At 42.2% G+C, this 19,446-nt stretch overlaps 1 protein-coding gene across 1 annotated transcript; it reads left to right on the top strand.

The window, feature by feature from the left end:
• The first annotated feature begins 15,395 nt into the window (after positions 1-15,395).
• Positions 15,396-16,546, top strand: LOC121994150 (EPIDERMAL PATTERNING FACTOR-like protein 6). The gene is made up of 2 exons (XM_042548288.1): positions 15,396-15,743; positions 15,896-16,546. Exons 1-2 carry the CDS (start codon positions 15,629-15,631, stop codon positions 16,135-16,137), a joined length of 357 nt encoding a protein of 118 aa, XP_042404222.1. The 5' UTR covers positions 15,396-15,628; the 3' UTR covers positions 16,138-16,546.
• The last annotated feature ends 2,900 nt before the right edge of the window (positions 16,547-19,446 follow it).

Below are 19,446 nucleotides of genomic sequence, written 5' to 3'. Positions count from 1 at the left end.
TGGTGCAATGATAGAAGTTACCACCATGTCTTTAGGGGGAGAGACTCTTTAAAGACATGAAAAATTATTTTTCATGAACCTTGGAAGGTGGTTAACCTTCTGTTAAGAACATGCTCAAGGTTGAGCGTTTGAACTTTAATGGGGATTGGATATCCTCATTGTTCAAGTGGGTTCTAAGTGGATAATGCTCAAGGATGGGCATTTGCCTACATTGGGGAGAATGTAAGGTTAAGGATACTGAAGGGTATGGGACCTTCATTATCGTGTTGACCACAACGAGTGAAGTTGTGAACAACGATGAGCAACTCTTCAGGGGGAGAGTTTTCAACAATGGGGCATTTGTTGAAGTGTGCTTAAAATTAAGGCATGGGTTGATGTGTGCTCAAAGATGGATTGATGTGTGCCAATAGGGGGAGAATGTGTGGTTTAAGCTAGGCTTTCATTACCTATGGGGGAGCTCATAGGGGGAGAATGAAGGGAACCAACATTCATACTTTTGGCATGAATGGAGTTAAGGCTATGGGACTAGCTTAACTCAGAATGGTCCTAACTTAAAGGTATTGTCAAACATCAAAAAGGGGGAGATTGTTGGTGCAATATCCTTTAGGTCAAGGTTGACTGAGTTGACCAAGCTTGGGTCTTGGTCATAGTTTCGATGTTTGACAATACATGTAGACACATGGACAATGCAGGTGCAGTTGCTCATGTGGGGAGATTCTGATCAGGGATTGATCGGTGTGATTGAAGGAGAGTCAAGTAGGTCAAGAGTGACCGGATACCTGACTAGGAAGTCCTAACTGGTATGTTAGGCAGCAGAAGTGAAAGTCCTGGTGAGTGAAGCCAGGCAGAAGGAAAGCCCTAGTGAGTGAAGCTAGGCAGGTGAAAGTCCTGGTGAGTGAAGCCAGGTGAAAGTCCTAGTGAGTGAAGCTAGGCAGATTGGAAATCCTGGTGAGTGAAGCCAGGTGAAAGTCCTAGTGAGTGAAGCTAGGCAGATTGGAAATCCTGGTGAGTGAAGCCAGGTGAAAGTCCTAGTGAGTGAAGCTAGGCAGGTGAAAGTCCTGGTGAGTGAAGCCAGGCAAGGGAAAATCCAGATGGATCAAGGATGATCAGACATCTGGTGGAAGTCCAGGTAGGACAAGAGAGTGACCGGATACTTGGCACGACGAGTAAAGTCCAAGTGGGTCAAAGGGATTGACCAGACACTTGGTGGGAAGTCCTAGCAGGTCAAAGGAGTGACCAGATGCTAGGCATGATGTATCAACAGGTCAAGGTTGACCGGATGTTGGTTTGAGAGGCTTGGGACTTGGTTTTGGGCAAAATCCATGACGATCGCGATCGATTCATCCGCTCGATCGCGATCGATCGCTTCCTAGCGGTCAGAGCCTGGATCGATTCGTGGATCGATCCAGATGTCCAAATCGATCGCTGGATCGATTGGGACGCTCTTGAATGGCCGGATCGATCCGTGGATCGATCCGCATCGATAGAGGCGCTCCGGATCGATCCGTGGATCGATCCAAAGCCTCCCGATCGATTGGGAATATTCGAATCGATCGGGATCCGACCGTTGCGTCGTATTTGAGGCGTGCGTGCGTTCGGCATCTCTTCACCGATTCACTCCAGATCTCTCGCCAGCTTCTCCACAGCACTTGCAAAGCTCAGATCGCCAGTTCTTGAAGGATCTTGGAAGGTTTCCAAGTCAAGAGGCGGATCAAAGTAAAGAAGAGAAGCTAGGGTTAGGGTTTGTACTCATTGTAAGCTTGTAAGCTTGTATTTCTTGTATCCTTTCCCTCTCTTCGTGTACTGAGTCTTGTAGGGCTTCTCCGCCCTTGGTAGTTACCATAAAGGAGAGTTTTATTAGTGGAGGGTGCGTGCGTAGGTGTGGATCCTTGGACTAGTCACCTCTTGTGAGGTGGATACCAAGTAAACCAACCTTGTTAGCGTTGTGTGATTTGTTTCTTTGTATTTCCGCTGCACATCTTTGAAGGAACAAGCAACGCCGAGCACCGAGCGAACGCGACGAGCTATTCACCCCCCCTCTAGCTACTTTTGGTCCTAACAGCTCCGAGGCCAACCGTTGCTCTTGATCTGGCATCGCATGCGATGGATGGTCATGGGCCATATCCCTTAATATCTCTGCAAAATACAGTGCCTCTAAGCTCTCCTACTCCCAGTCTAGCCTTTACCATTTTTAGGAGAAAGGGGGTGCTTCCGCATACCCCCATGCTCCCTTGCCTCTGCCACTGCTCTCATGTATACATTCGGGTGCCCCACATGTACTCAGACGTCTAGCGTGACTGTATATATGTTGATTTTTTCAACCAAGTTAGATATTGTTGTGTTTGATAACTTGTGTCTAAGTGCGTAAGGATTTAGGAATATAAGAAATCGAGTGAAAGGCGCAGCAGATGAGAAGGATGACACAGGAAGTGATTTGATGAGCTCGGTGCATCCGAGGGATAAGAAGTTGCGGAAGAGTACACTGACGGATGAGAAGGACATATGCAGTGCTTCCGAGAGACAAGAAGCCAGAGCGGAAGACTGCTTGAGGAGAAAAGGCCGAAATTGGGTTCGAGTGAGCTTAACTCTGGATGGCTGGAGAATTACTCAAGCGACCAGAGTAAAAGACAGACAAGTCAACATGAAGTTTGTAGGTCTCTTGCGACCGATGAGAGGGGGGGGGGGGGGGGGGAATCACCCTGCACAAAATAAAACAACAAACACCTTTTTCATACAATCAAGCTTAACACAATTACACACTTAATCAAAATAAAATAAAATTAAAATAAGTACGAGACACGCAAAGTTTTACTTGGTTTATAATCAGAGGATTACTACTCCAAGAAAAGTTGTCTCAATAAGAAGATCTCCTTCTCGAACAAAATGTCAAAGACGGAGAAGCTTTGTACACGAAAATAATGCTTGGAAATGAAAAATAGAAAGAAACTTCACGTACAAAGTGTGTTGTTCGAAAATGAGAAGACCAGAGCTCTATTTATAGTCCACTGGTCAAAACTGACTGTTTGTTGACGTGGCGTAGTTCATACACTCAGACCCTCTCTAGGCGCCTCTAGTGTGGCAAATCTTATCTCTTCGCAAATGGCTATGCAACGACAAAAGATAATATTTTATCTGGTCCAGGTACCTAAAATAACTTTGGGTGCCCAGATTGCCTTCGAATAAGAGCACCTCACCTAGGCACCCTGGGATGGCCGTGGGCATCCAGGCGCCTTGACAAGTCCAAGTGCTCGGACCGTCTGGGGGCTTGGACTTGGTCCAGGGACTCGGGCAATTAACAACATGTTGACTATCCATTTCTCCTTCATGCTGGCTCTATTCGCTTGAGTGATTTCGACCTTCCGGAATAGAGCTCACTCGAACCCATTTCCCGACCTTCTTCTCGAGCAACCTTTTGCTTCGGCTTCTTGTCCCTCGAAAATGTCGTATGCTTCCTTCTCGTTGCCAACATACTCTTCCATAGCACCTCATCCCTCGGTTGCACCGAGCTCATCGACTCTCTCTCGTATCATCCTTCTCGTTAGCTGTGTCTTTCACTCAATTTGTTCTACTCCTAAATTTCTGCACACTTAGACATAAGAATCAAAATATAACAGAACCTAACTTTACTTGGTTGATCACATCAAAATTATCACGGGGGTACTTACAAAGTTGACTTGTCTAGGCGCCCAGACTCTAGGTGCCCGGGCCTGTCTGGGCGCCCAAACTGCCCTAGGTCAGCGCAGGGGCATCTTTTCGAGCCGTTGCAACGTGGATAAGTCTTGGGTTCATGTCAATAACACTTTAAGTGCCCAGACCAGTTCAGGCGCTCGGGTAGGGATAAAGTTTTATCTCCAAGCGAAGCTGATAAACTTGCACCGCTAGGGGCGCTCAAATCGGGTCCAAGCACCGGAAGTACCACATCATCAAAATGACTATTTCAACCAGTGAGTTATAAATAGAGTCTTAGTCCTAGAAGTTTAATACAACACTAATTTTATGAACTCTATGCTTTCATTTGTAATTGTCTTTTCGGTTTTGTGGTGTCAACATTGTAAGAGGCTACTCCACTTTTATCAAAAGGAAATATATTGAGTGGAGCTTTCACTGTCTTGAATTAGCAACCTCCCCCCCGGTTACAAACCAAGTAAATCCTGCCTCTTCTTTCTTTTATGTTAATTACTTTTTATTCAACTAACTTGTGTTGTCTTTGCTAACTTCGAGAAGCAAAAGAAAGTTTGAATCTGAATTTCTAGATAATTCACCCCACCCCTCCCCCTTGTCGACCGCATCGGGACCTACACATATGTGTTGTGTTGAGCGCCCAATATACGTGCCCACCTGGCACCTGAGTGCAACAAGGGATCCCGGAACACATCTAAACACCCCACACACACTTAGTGTTAGATATGTGTAAATGAAGAAGAGGTGGAAGAGGATAGAAGATCCATTGTGAATGAGACTTTAGTCCCACATTGGGAGTTTCATGGCATGTTGGTTGGTTTATATTGATTCACATGCGTTGATGATGTGAACAAATGCATGGGAAGATGATGCTCTCTCTCACTCTTGGGTGTGTAGGGGGGTGCAAATCCAAGGCCCGGATTACACTGAACCATGTTGACTCGTGTGTGGACATGACCTGCGCACGCCGAATGCTGGACAGGTCGGGGCGAAATTTACCCAAGTGGAACAACCAACGTTTTACCACATATATCTTTTGCCACTTATTTAAGTGGAGCAGACTCAACACATGAAGGCCCCCTCCCCCTTGCCAATCAATCACGGGGAAAAGCTAGAGAAATTCAGTGGACTAAAGTTCAAGAGGTGGCAGCAGAAGATGTTCTTCTACTTGACCATGCTTAATCTAGCTTGATTCTTGACCGAGGCCCCTCCCAATTGTGCTGAGCATGTTAATGCACAAACCATCAGTGCAGTGGAGTCATGGACACATTCTAAGTTCCTTTGTCGAAACTACATCCTCAACTGTCTTGCCGACTCACTGTACGTTGTGTATATCATGAAGAAAACGACTAAGGAGCTGTAGGAGTCCCTAGAGAAGAAGTACAAGACGGAGAATGCAAGGGCCAAGAAGTTCATCGTGGGTCAAATCCTGGATTACAAAATAGTTGACTCCAAGACGGTGATTAGCCAAGTCCAGGAGCTTCAGGTAATCTTACAGGAGATCCACTCAAAAGGGATGGTTCTGAGTGAAACCTTCAAGGTGGCTGCTATCATTGAGAAGTTGCCTCCTGGTTGGAAGGACTCCAAGAACTACTGAAGCACAAGTGGAAAGAGATGAATGTAGAGGAACTTATTGTTAGACTTCACATCGAAGAAGATAATAAGAGAACTACCTAAAGCACAAGTGGAAAGAGATGAATGTAGAGGAACTTATTGTTAGACTTCACATCGAAGAAGATTACAAGAGTTCAGAGAGAAAGTTGTTCTCTCAGGCTACTGTGAAAGCTAATGTGGTCGAGCACGGTCAAAGCTCGAAATAAAAGAACCCCAAATCTTCCAAGTTGGGACCCAGAGGAGGCATCAGCAAGAAGAAGTTCTCTGGGAAGTACTCCAACTATGACTGAGTGGGTCACAAATCTTCGGAGTGTATAAAGCCGAAGAAGAAGCAGGAGACCAACTTGAACTAGGGGCCAAAAATGGATGACCTCTACATTGTGGTCTCTGAGTTGAACCTAGTGGGTTCAAAGCCGTGGCAATGGTGGATCGATACTAGAGCCACCATACATGTGTGCTGCAACAAGAAGCTACTCCACAACTTCAAAGAAGTCAATGGAGATAAACTATTCATGGGGAACTTAGCAACCTCAGACATCTTGGGCCAAGGAAAAGTGGTACTGAAGATGACCTCGGGCAAGGACCTTACTCTAAACAATGTGTTGTACGTTTCGGAGATTCAAAAGAATCAAGTGTCAGGATCACTGTTAAGCAAGCATGACTTTCATATTATTTATGAGTTAGACAGAGTTGTGCTGTCTAAAAATGGAATATTTGCCTAGAGAGGCTATGTATTTGATGGGCTATTCAAGCTCAATGTAATGACCATTAGACCTAAGATAAATAAAAATAAAAGCTCCTCCCCTTATATGCTTAAGTCTTCGTATTTGTGGCATAGTAGACTAGAACATGTTAACTACAATGTGTTGCGTAGATTAATAAACATACAAACAATACCTACATTCCATCTTGACCCAAAACACAAATGTGAGATTTTTGTTGAAGCAAAAATGACAAGGTCATCCTTTCAACATATTGAAAGAAGTAACGAACCACTTGACCTAATCCACACTGACGTATACGACCTAAAAGGTACGCCAACATATGGTGATAATAAATATTCATCACTTTTGAAGATGATAACACAAAATACTATTATGTGTATCTTCTCAAAAGTAAGGATGAAGCTATAGAGAAATTTGCTCTTTATAAAAATGAGGTTGAAAACCAACTTAATAAAAAGATTAGGTGGTTCAAAGTGACCGAAGCGGTGAATATGTATCACCATTCACTGAGTTGTGTGTTGAACATGGGATCAAACATGAAATAATAGTTCCTTATAATCCTTAGTAAAATGGAGTTGCTGAACGTAAGAATCAAACTCTAAAGAAGATGATGAATGCTCTTCTATTGAGCACTAGACTGCTAGAGTTCATGTGGGGGAAGCTGTGTTGACAGCTAATTACCTTTTAAAAAGGTACCCCGGAAGAAGATAGATAAGAGCCTTTATAAGTTATGGAATGGAAGATAACCGTCCTTCAAATATTTACGAATGTGACGGTGTCTTGCCAAAGTTTTGGTGTCTGATCCGAAAAGGATTAAGATAGAACCAAAGACTATTGATTGCATATTTATTGGATATGCATAGAACAACAATGCATATCGATTTTTTGTTTATGAGTCACAAATACCGGAGATATACAAGAACTCGATAATAGAATCAAGAAATACCTCATTCTTCAAGCATGTGTTTTTGTATAAAACTCGAGAGAATGATGATGAGGAACTAGTGGAGGTTGAGCTTAGACGGAGCAAAAGAGCTCGGGTAGAAAAATCCTATAGATAGGATTTTATCACTTTCGTGTTGAAAAGTGAGCCCCGAAGTTAATTAGAAGTTGTAGGCTCTTCTGATGGACCTCACTGGAGAGAGATAATTACATCTCAGATAGACTATATCTTGCAAAATCTCACTTGGGAACTTGTGGATCTTCTTCCTAGAAGTAAATCATTAGGTTGCAAGTGGATTTTCAAGAAGAAAATGAAGTCAGATGGTACAATTGGTAAGTATAAGGCCAGATTAGTAATTAAAGGATACCGACATAAAGAATGCCTTGATTACTTTGATACATATTTTTCGGTGTCGAGAATAGGAAATCAAAGGATACCGGCTATTGCAGCTCTATGGAATCTTGAAACACATCAGATGGATGTAAAGACAACCTTTCTAAATGGGGATTTAGAAAAGAAAATTTACATGAAGAAACCAGAAGGCTTTTCTGTGCCAGAATAGAAAAACAAGGTTTGTAGATTGGTTAAGTCATTATATGGCTTGAAACAACCTGAAATTTGATGATGCTATGAAGAAATGTGAATTCAAGATTAATGAATGTGATAAATGTGTCTACATAAAAGCCACATAGAATGACTAGTTATCTTGTGTATATATGTAGATGACATACTTATCATTGGGAGTAATGATAAGATAATCAAATCCACTAAGGACATATTGAACTCAAGATTTGACATGAAAGACATGAGTTTAGCTGATGTGATTCTAGGAATAAAAACTCTTAGAACAACAGAATGACTTGTTCTTAATCAGTCTTATTATATGGACAAGATTCTTAAGAAATTCACCAAGAGTGATACTGTATTGGCACGAACGCCGATAGATACGAGTCAATATCTATCGAAAAATTAAGGTGAAAGTATCTCTCAAATAGAGTACTCTCGAGTCACTAGAAGTCTGATATACCTAATAAGTTGTACACGACCAGACTTGGCCTACGTAGTAAATAAACTAAGTAGATACTTGAGTAATCCCGGTGTTGAGCACTGGAAAAGGATAACAAAAGTACTGAGGTACTTGAGGTATACTCGTGAATATGAACTGCACTATACGAGATATCCTGCTGTGGTAGAAGGATACAGTGATGCTAGTTGGATATTGACATAAAATGATCTAAGTGTACGAGTGGATATGTATTCATTCTGGGAGGTGAACCCATTTCCTGGAAATCTTCTAAGAAAACGATAATAACCAAATCCACGATGGAATATGAGTTTGTGGCTCTTGACAAATGTGGTGAAGAGGCTGAACGGCTACGGTAATTCTTAGAAGATATTTCGAGATGGCCAAAACCTGTGTCAGCTATTTGTATACATTGCGATAGTCACTCAGCAATTGGTCAGACACAGAGCCATCTTTATAATGCTAAGTCTAGACATATACGTTGTATGCATAATACCATTAGACAACTACTCTCAATGGGAGTTATCACTATTGACTATGTGAAGTCAAAGGATAACCTAGCGAATCCGCTAACCAAAGAATTAAATAGAGAGTTAGTTGCAAACTCAACATGAGGAATGAGTTTGATGTCGTTGTCAACGATCAGTGCAGAGGACACCTAATCTATGCTAACTGGTGATCCCAAGAATTAGGTTCACAGGAATAACTAATTTACGCTGACTAGACACACTGTAGGGATAGCCCAATAACACAAAGACTGGACCAAGGTAAGCCGATGAGATTTTAATGATCAAGAAGAGTAGATGGCTACTCACGAGGGATCGCCTATGTGAGAAAAAAGTGGAGCCGCTTCGAAGAGAATTGGAGGCACAATTCATAGAGTTTCTCACAAAACCAGATGTGTTCTTGACCAAGAATGAATACACTAATGAGAACTAAGTTGTATCGGAAGAGTCTTGGGGTGAGATATGTCAATGTTTTCACAGACGGCAGAATAGTTCAAGGATATCGTGTCTACTATCAGTCAGTAAGCAAACAGATCTTTACAAGGGAAGGTTCAAAGGGAAAACCTACTTGTCCTATATTGGACTCAACTGTTGAATGCTATTACATACCTTATCTCCATTCATGTGGGGGTGGGGGATTCTGAATGGAGAAGATGTGGAAGAGGATAGAAGCTCCATTGTGAATGGGACTTTAGTTCCACATTGGGAGTTTCATGACATGTTGGTTGGTTTATATTGATTTACATGCATTGATGATGTGAACAAATGCATGGGGAGAGACTCTCTCTCACGCATGGGCGCGCAGGGGGTGCAAATCATAGGCCCGAATTGCATTGAACCATGTTAACTCGTGTGTGGGCATGACCTGCACGCGCCGAATGCTGGACTGGTTGGGGCAAAATTTGCCCAAGTAGAACAACCAACGTTTTGCCACATATATCTTTTGCTGCTTATTTAAGTGTATAATGGATGCATTAAATTGAGGATTAATGTAGGATGTAAACGGTCGAGTGAAACGTGAGTGTTTCACTGCTCGGCATATAATGATCATTAATCGATCATTAATGTTGCCATTGGTTAGAGCTCCTATATAAGGAGGCTACGATCACAGGCAACAAACACACAGGCAGAAGCTCTCCACCTTCGTACCCCTCCTCCTCTATCGTGCAACTTTTGTCGGCGGAGTGCTCGTGATAACAATCGAGTACCACTCAGTTCACCGTGACCACCAGTGCTGGGTGGGAATCACAGTTAACCGTTGTATCCTGGGAAACAGACGATCCGAGGAAACCTCAAAGCACAACCGGAGGTGGGGCAAATATGTTTCAAGGAAACTGCGTTCATCACAGGCCTCGGTTCACTCGGCTGCAAGTCCTCTTGCTTGGTCGCTCGTTCAGTCTGCTCAGCTGAACACTTGCTCACCCAGAAGATCTCGTGCCGGGACATTCACTTCACCCTCCCGGCCGCATCACCCGGCTAGCCACTTCATCCGCTCGGGTTGCTAGCTTGGCCAGTTAGCTCGGCCGCTCGTTCACTCGCTCGACCCGGACATTCACTTCGCCCGCTTGGCCGCATTGCCCAACCGGCCACTTCATCCACTCGGGCTTCTAACTCGCTCGGTCGTTCGACCTCTCGACCTCCAACTTGATCGACCTTTTCATCCGGTCGGCTACATGCTCGTCCATTTGTTCACTCGCTCGGTCGTTTGACTGCTTGGCCCTATGTTCACTCGGCTGCTCCACCCGTCCGGATGCAGCTCGCTCGGTCTACTCATCTAGTCGCTCGCTTGGATCGATTGGCCTCTTTGCCTTTAGGCCGCCCTACCGTCCACTGTAAGGCTAACTGCCCGCTCAGTATAACTACTTGTCTACCCGGTCGATAAGGGTGTAAATGAGCCAAGCCGCTCGTGAGCTATTCGAAGCTCGATTCGATAAAAGCTTGTTTGAGCTCGTTTAATGAGGCTCGTTAAGATAAACAAACCAAGCTCAAGCTTCACAATATTCGGCTCGTTAGCTCGTGAACATATTCGTTAAGCTCATAAATCAACTTTTAAATAAAAAATAATAGTTTTGATATTAAATTTATAGATTTTACACTCTATTTATGGAAAATATAGACAAATATATTAAATTTATTTATTAGAATAAAATTATAAATTTTAACAAGGATATTATATATTTTTTAAAATATATAATTTAGTTTTTAATGAATATTTAAATTTATAATTTATATTTATTAAGTTCGTTTAAGCTCGATAAAAGTTCGAATAAGCTCGTGAGCCATGAATATATTCGTTAAATAAAGCTCGAGCTCGACTCGATTATAAACGAGCAAAACTCAAACATCCAAGAGTTCAACTCGGCTCGACTCGATTACACCCCTACCGGTCAACCAATCTACTGGTTGCCCGCCCGACCCTTCAGTCTGCTCAGACTTGGAGCTCAGTTTGCACTTAGCAATTAGCAGAAATCAACTCCTACTGATAGCCTAAGATTATTAGAGCTGTCAGACGGGTCAATCAGTGGCGGGGCGGGTCGGCCCATGGCGGGTCAACTATTTGGCAGGGTGGGGTGGGCCGACCCGTCAACTTGGCGAGTTGACAAATTTCCAACTCAACCCAATCCAAGGCGGGTTGCGGATTTGGCGGGCCAACCTGCGGGCCCATCAATTTTTTTTAAAAAATATTTCATATCTTCAACGTTTTACTTCGAAAAAAATTTATCAATCGAATGTATCCATAAACATATATTTTAAATATAAATAAATACAAACGAGTACTTATGTGGGATGAATAGTACTATTTTTATTTCAAAATTATAATAAAGAAAGATAATAAATTGACATAAAATTTAGTTTACATATGTTTCTAAATCCGCGGGCCAACCTAAGCTCGTCGCGGGCCGACCCGCGCGAGTCGCGGGCCTAGGCGGGTTGGCCCGCGACAGACTTGAATTGATAAAATTCCAACCCAACCCACTTAACTTATTTGACAAGGCGGGCCAATCCGATTGACCCAACCTAAATTAAAGACTCTAAAAATTATCTACTCAGATTATCTTGATAAATAAATAAATTTAATTTAATATATTTAAATTCTACTAATTCTAAAATCACCTACAGATTATATATTCCTCTAACACTTAAGTGCCTTACGGTCTGCACCCAGCATATGGCTATATATATATATATATATATATAAATATATATGAATTAGTAAATCACCTACAGATTATATATTCCTCTAACACTTAAGTGCCTTACGCTCTGCACCCAGCATATGGCTATATATATATATATATATATATATATATATATATATATATATATATAATATTAATTTTTAAAATTTTTAATGACTTATTACTTTAAAATCATAGAATACATGAAAATAAAAACCCAAGCATAAAAATTAATTAAATAATGGATTGATTGAAATAGTTTAATTACCTACTTCGACTAGTAGAGTACTCAAATTCAACCATATCAACTTCGATCATATTAATTACAAAAAAACAAAATATTACATTTGAAATTGTTTCATAATTAAGACTTTCGTCTCTCACAATTAATAAGTTGTAAAATGATTATTTTTAAAAATATTTTGGACATTTATATATCCCTTGAAAATCGAAAATAGATTTTCCTTTGAGAATGAGACAAATGCATCCCTCCAATGCCAGCTAAAGCTTCACATCTTTACCGGGTAAAACTGTAATTTAATATATATTTTCAGTACTGTACTTATGGCATAATAAAAACTATTTTAAATACATACAAAATAAACATTAAATAAATAAATAAATAATCTAACATGAAAATTTGTCGTGACTGCCCCATTCTGCCACTCCGATATCCATTCGTCTGTGCAATAACCCTAATTCCTAACGTCAGCATCCATTTAGATACAGATAAATATATCATAATAAATTTTATTTAATAATAATAACAACATATGGAAAGGGTGAGATAATTCACGGTACTGTCACACCCATTGAAAATCGACCGAAGCTCTCTTTAATCAATTTTATGTCCCATGTTCTAATTAATAATAGAGATTTTTCAAAAAGAAAATAGAAAAAAAAAAAAAAAAGCTTACCTTCAACTCTAAACTAGGTTCGTAAATAAATAAAATGTTTATAAACAAATTTAGTATTCAATTTAATAAGAGTTTATTTATATTCATTCAATATACATAAGATCAGTTAAATAAATAAATCTAAACAACTCATTAAACTAAACAAACAAACTTGAACACATATGTTCAACTAGTTAATATTAGTAAACATATTTGATCATGTCCGAGCGCTGAGTCGACGGACGCTGAGAACGTGGCACTCTCCGCTGTCTCCGACTGGTGGTGTAAATCTCCAACGAACCTGCAAAGAAGCCGAGCCGGAAAGGGTTTCCCGACGACGACCCTCCGACGCTCAAGTTAGGCAGCGAAGAAGCAGAGTAACGTTACTGTGGCTACAGTGATCAAGATTGCATACCTTCGTCGAAGTCTGGGGTCCTTATATAGGACCCTGGGGAGGCGCGGGCATGCTTCTCAATACGTGCACGCTTCCCCAAACATACCTCAGTAGGGTTGTGTCAGAAAAGCATGTCTGACGTCATTCTGCAATCGTTCGAGCATATCCCGGATGTGACGGTGGAAGCTTCCACCGTACGATACTCTGTCCGCTCCGGCTGCCGACCATGCTGTTTGTCGGCGGCAAGTGTCTCGAGGATGAAGCTACCAGCTGCCCTTTTTGTCTTCTAGCGTTTCCACCTGCTTCCGGGCCGAGCGGACATCCCGCTCGGCACTCTTGGTTTCTGGGAATGCGCCTACCTTGGCCTGGGCGGTAAAGCCCTGCTTCTGTGCTCTGATGGAATTGCGCCTTATTGTCATGCGGTTCGGCCGAGCGTTTCGCTCGGCCCATAGACTCTACTTGAGCGTCGAAAACCCGACCCCTGGTCGGGCTGTCTTTCGTTCGGTCCGGAGACCCTTGGTCGGATGTCCGCTCGGCATGACCTTGGGGTTGACTTCCTTGACCGTTGACCTCCACGTGTCGTTGACCTCCTACCAATGAGGGCCCCCCGTCCTTACCACCAGATCAATATTCATAAATAATGTTAATGAATAACGTTCTTGAATAATGTTCATCAATAAAACTCTTATCAACATGCTAAATAAATAAAAAATTAAAATAAATAAATAAATTTGTATTATCAGGCTAAATAATTAAGCTCAATAACTAACCAAACAAGTTTAAAATGTAAAAATTTCAAATAAAAAAAAATAAGCTTGAATTGAAATGCTCGATAATATCTAAATGAACTAAGTTCAAGCCACCCTCAAGTTAAAAAAAAAAAAAAAAAAAAAAAAAAAAAAAAAAACCTAAGCTAAGTTTGAACAATCATTTCAACGACTTGGTTTATTTTAGATTCGGTTTGACTTAGCTCGGTTACCCTATCAAATAAATTTGAACACCACAAAACTTCACTTAGCTTGGTTTGTTTACCATCCTATCCCAAACCATAAATTAATCCCAAATCCTAAACCCTAGATATATACCCTATAGAACTTGTTTTATAATTATCAAATACCCAAATCACCTTAAGTGAATGAAGATTTTGAGTCATGAGATTTGACTTGACTCATGTCTATGAAGGATTTGGTTATATTGTCCTTTTTCGTGCCCTAAATAATTGGAGGATTGGTGCATGTTATAGTTCGGTAGATGTCTACTTCATGCGATAGTCATTTAGGACAAGAGAGTTAACTAGTGATCTAATTAGCATTTGTTGAGGTATCATTATCTAATTAATTTCTTGGCCGTGTATTGAAAGCTTTTTGTTCTTGCCTGATGGGTCCTCAATATTTTTTTTGCTTCGAGGGATCCTATTGGATGTGCAATGCAAGCATAATTTTTCGATTTATTCAAAGAAGATAATCAAGTCAAAAATTTATTTAAATTAAGCACATGGATTGTTTTCCTTTGTTTCTTTGTTTGTTTTTGAGTGTATTGTTGAGGATAGGTTTGAAAGAGTATTCATTTTCTTGATAAGAAACGTGAATGCACTCGAACTCAAGTTGATTCTAAGGTGATATAACAAAATTTAGATGTAGCTCACTTTCATAATGCTCTTAACAAAAGAAATTCATGGGGTTCTCGAAAATAGGTACCAATTTTCAAGGGCACTTGTTTTTCAAGGATGATAATTGAGTCACACTCTCTATCTTGGATCCTTCACTATATTAGGCTTCTCGTATGTACACAAATTGAAATCGATGTGCTATAATTTAAGATTGAGAGTCGAGAGCAATCTAGCTATAGTCTAAGTTAGCTTGAAATGTAGCATCTCATCAAAACATGAGGGTTGTAGCGAAAGACCACTCTACATGAACTTAGTTAAACTCTCAGGGTCTAAGTGGTTGAGCAAGGCCTAGTTCAGCGATAAGAACCATGACAATCGATTAACGCACACATTTATCGGCCGATCATCCCTCATGAAACTTGGACCACAATGTTGAGTTGGACGAGACAATTGCCTCCACACCTCTTGGTCCTTCCCTTGATCAGGCCCTTCCTCTCCTCCCTCAACCACCATGAGAACAAGACACAACTCATACCCATTACAACACTCATCAATAGCTTCCACAACCCTAATGCATACAGATGCAAACAATAATAATTCACAAACGAATAGTTCAATGCACAAATCTCCTGTCAATATGAGATCCATGAAAGAATTGAATCATTTATTATATACATTTAGAGGGCTCTCTTTTACATAGTAATAATTCAGAAGAAATCATTAAAAATAATAGTTATAATAAACAAGTAAAGGCTAAGTTTGTCATTTCATCAGATGCAGTTGGGAGCCTGAGTTCAATTATTCATGGCATTTTTTCTTTTTATTTCAGAGAGCCTGCTCTTTTGAGAGAGAGAGAAAGGGAGAGAGACCTGACAAGTACCAGAGGTGGCTCAGCGACTGTCTCTGCTACAGTGACAAAAAAAAATACAGATAGGGCAAGATAGCAAGAAGGAAGGAAGGAAGGAAGGAGATAGATCAGAGTGACTACAGTATCAGATCCATTCTTTCCTTTCACTTGTTGCTGAATCAGTCGGTTTCTTATAAGCTGAGCTTGCTCATGGAGTGGAGGTGGAGGAGATCTTATTCAGTCATCTTCTTCTGCTGCTGCAGTCTTCTTTCCCTCTTTTATCTCACTGCTCTGCTCTCCAGTCACCACTCTCGTAACCACAAAGGTGATCGAGCTCCATATCGATTTCTGATCAATATTTTCTTTGTAGCTCTGCTTTATCTGTAAACAATCTCTTTCCGCCTGTTTATTAGAGTTATTAATTATGTGAATGATGATGATGATGAAGTTAATGAATCCCTGTCGTCGTTTTCACAGGCGTGGACAGTTTAATTAATGCGCTGCAGGTGGCGCGGACGTCGCCGAGGCGGAGGAGGGCTCTGGCCGGCGGGCCGGGATCGTACCCGCCCCGGTGCGCGGGCAAGTGCGGCGACTGCGCGCCGTGCCTCCCGGTGCACGTGGCGGTGCCGCCGGGGGGGTCGTCGGCGCCGGTGACCACCACGGAGTACTACCCGGAGGCGTGGCGGTGCAAGTGCCGCAACAAGCTCTACATGCCCTGAGTCCACGTGCGCCGGAATCTCACCTTTCTCTTCCTCCTCCTCCGCCGCCGCACGACGCCGACAGACGGATCGACAAAGCAGCGGCGGTATTAATGCCGAATTAATTGATGCAATAGTGAAGGCGACGACGAGATTGGAGTGGCAGAGCAGGTGCGTTGTGCAATTGCAGTGTGCGCTGATTCTGTGTATAGAAGAACAGAGTAGATCATGAGCAAGGGACCTACGATACTGCACGCACGCAGTGGCCACCCACCGGCTATGAACTCGATCGTCTCCGGAACAAAAATATGGTCACTTATCCTAATCTTTATCAGCAGTTGTCAGTGAGTGAGATAACAGGATAATGTTTAATTCGGTTGGAATCACAAGACTCTTACTATATCTAATAGTTCAGATTTTGATTCCGAAATTTTTTATTATTATTTTAGGGTTATTTTCGTTTTTGACAGTACATAAGATTCTGAGACTATTTAAATTTAGTTAATATTGGGATGGCGTCTTTGTTTTAAATCAATTTATTTGATTAAATCTGGGTACGGTGTCTCGGTGTTTGAATCATTTATGGGTGTCTTCTCTGAAATTTTACCATCCAAGTACTCGGTCTGATCGTATAAAATTTTTTTATCAAACTGTTTAGGTAAATTCATAAAGTGTTCTAGTTGAAGATCATCGACACGTTGAGTCTTATTAAAATTTTTTATTGACTATCAAAATAAATTTAAGTGATGCGATAGTAAAGAAAGTCCATCAAGAATGAGTCAAAGGTGAGAACAGCAATCGACGTGGAGGTCAAATTAAGATGATCAAAGGCAAGAAACCACTGGCTCACCAAAGTTAGTCGAGCGGGCGACAATGGGACGAGAGGGCCTAAAGGGTCCGATCAGTTCGAAGGCTCATCTGAACAGATTGCTCATTCGGCCGGGACGACTATAGAGAGGACATCAGATGCTCATAACTATGACTAAATGAAGGCTAGTCTGACCGAACCGCCTGTCTGACAGGACGAGGAACAACTTACTAAGTCGAGCGACTATAGAGAAAAATGGCCTTGAGCGATTGGGCAGGGAATATTGGTCGAGCGGCTTCTCCGCTCGACCAAACAGTGGGACCCCTCGCGTAGCTCATCATATCCTTTGGGAGTAAATGCCACTGACAGGGGGCATGATCAGTAGGCAAATCGTACGATGGAAGTTTTTACTGGCATGTCAGGGATTTGCACGCCCTGTTAAGGAATAGTGTTAGAGAAACTTTTCTGACATGTCTTTTTATAAGACAGTTGGGAAAACGTATACGCACCTTGAGAAGCATGCACATCTACTACTAGAGCACTATATAAAGGAGGGTCTATGCACCGACGGATGTATGCGTTATTTGTGCTTGAGCTCTGTTATTGCTACAGTTCTTTTCCGTCTTTCTACAATTTTGGTGACTGACTTGAGCGTCGGAGGGTCAACACTGAGGACCCCTTCCTTGGCTTGACACTGACGTTCTTGGTTTTACAGAGTGAAGCAGAGTCTTCACGAGGTTAACTGCTGAGCCACATCCCTAGACAATTGTCTTCACCGTTTTCAAATAAGGCGTTGTTTGTGGGAATTTAACCCGTATCCGAGACGTGGAGATGGAGAATGTTGGACAACTCACAACCATGACATTGACGAAGGAGGAGTTGGACATGTTGATATATACAAGCTCGGGCGACCAAGATGGTGGAGCGGCAACAGCAAGCGATGGCCGAATGTAAAGCAAATGAACCCGCAGCAATAGCAGCGGCATAGTAGGCCGACTATAGAGATCGACCGAAAAATATATTCGCTCAGGGGCCAAACAAGAAGCATACTGGCACATATGGGGATGCACTAAATGTGTTAATCCCCTTTCACTGAGCGTTCCACACCCCTTCAGAGAAACAAGGCCAAGCGAATATAGAGCAAGGATCTTCCTTGGATGACGCACCTATCTGAGACAGACGGAAGGGAAAGGCACCAAGGATCGATGATTCCCCGAACAATACATCTACAGGCAATTCTCTCAGGGGATCCTAGATGACCCACTACCACGACATTACACTCCATTGACGATCGGGGAGTACAACGGGACAATTGATCCAGAGTACCATTTGATCAAGTTTGACAACACGGTCACACTCTATCAATACGTCAATGGAATGAAGTGTCAAGTCTTTCTCACCACTCTTTCTGGATCAGCATAGAGGTGGTTTAGACGTATGTTGATCGAATCAATCCACAACTTCAAGGACTTCTAGGTGGCGTTTCTGCATCATTTTGCCAGCAACCATCGTTACCAGAAGACAAATGTCAACTTATTCGTTGTCAAGAATGAGTCAAAGGCGAGAACAACAGTCGACGTGGAGGTCAAATTAAGATGATCAAAGGCAAGAAACCACTGGCTCACCAAAGTTAGTCGAGCGGGCGACAATGGGACGAGAGGGCCTAAAGGGTCCGATCAGTCCGAAGGCTCATCTGAGCAGATTGCTCATTCGGCCGGGACGACTATAGAGAGGACATTAGATGCTCATAACTGTGACTAAATGAAGGCTAGTCTGACCGAACCGCCTGTCTGACAGGACGAGGAACAACTTACTGAGTCGAGCGACTATAGAGAAAAATGGCCTTGAGCGATTGGGTAGGGAATATTGGTCGAGCGGCTTCTCCGCTCGACCAGACAGTGGGACCCCTCGCGTAGCTCATCATATCCTTTGGGAGTAAATGTCACTGGCAGGGGGGCATGATCAGTAGGCAAATCATACGATGGAAGCTTCTACTGGCATGTCAGGGATTTGCACGCCCTGTTAAGGAATAGTATTAGAGAAACTTTTCTGACATGTCTTTTTATAAGACAGTTGGGAAAACGTATACGCACCTTGAGAAGCATGCACATCTGCTACTAGAGCACTATATAAAGGGGGTCTATGCACCGACGGATGTATGCGTTATTTGTGCTTGAGCTCTATTATTGCTACAGTTCTTTTCCATCTTTCTACAATTTTGGTGACTGACTTGAGCGTCGGATGGTCAACACTGATGACCCCTTCCTTGGCCTGGCACTGACGTTCTTGGTTTTACAGAGCGAAGCAGAGTCTTCACCAGGTTAACTGCTGAGCCACATCCCTAGACAATTGTCTTCACCGTTTTCAAATAAGTCGTCGTTTGTGGGAATTTAACCCGTATCCGAGACGTGGAGATGGAGAATGTTGGACAACTCACAACCATGACATGGACGAAGGAGGAGTTGGACATGTTGATATATACAAGCCCGGGCGACCAAGATGGTGGAGCAGCAACAGCAGGC

Source organism: Zingiber officinale, chromosome 6A (assembly GCF_018446385.1).
Source record: "Zingiber officinale cultivar Zhangliang chromosome 6A, Zo_v1.1, whole genome shotgun sequence".
In the NCBI taxonomy this organism is placed as follows: domain Eukaryota; kingdom Viridiplantae; phylum Streptophyta; class Magnoliopsida; order Zingiberales; family Zingiberaceae; genus Zingiber; species Zingiber officinale.
This window is presented reverse-complemented; position numbering and strand designations above follow the sequence as displayed.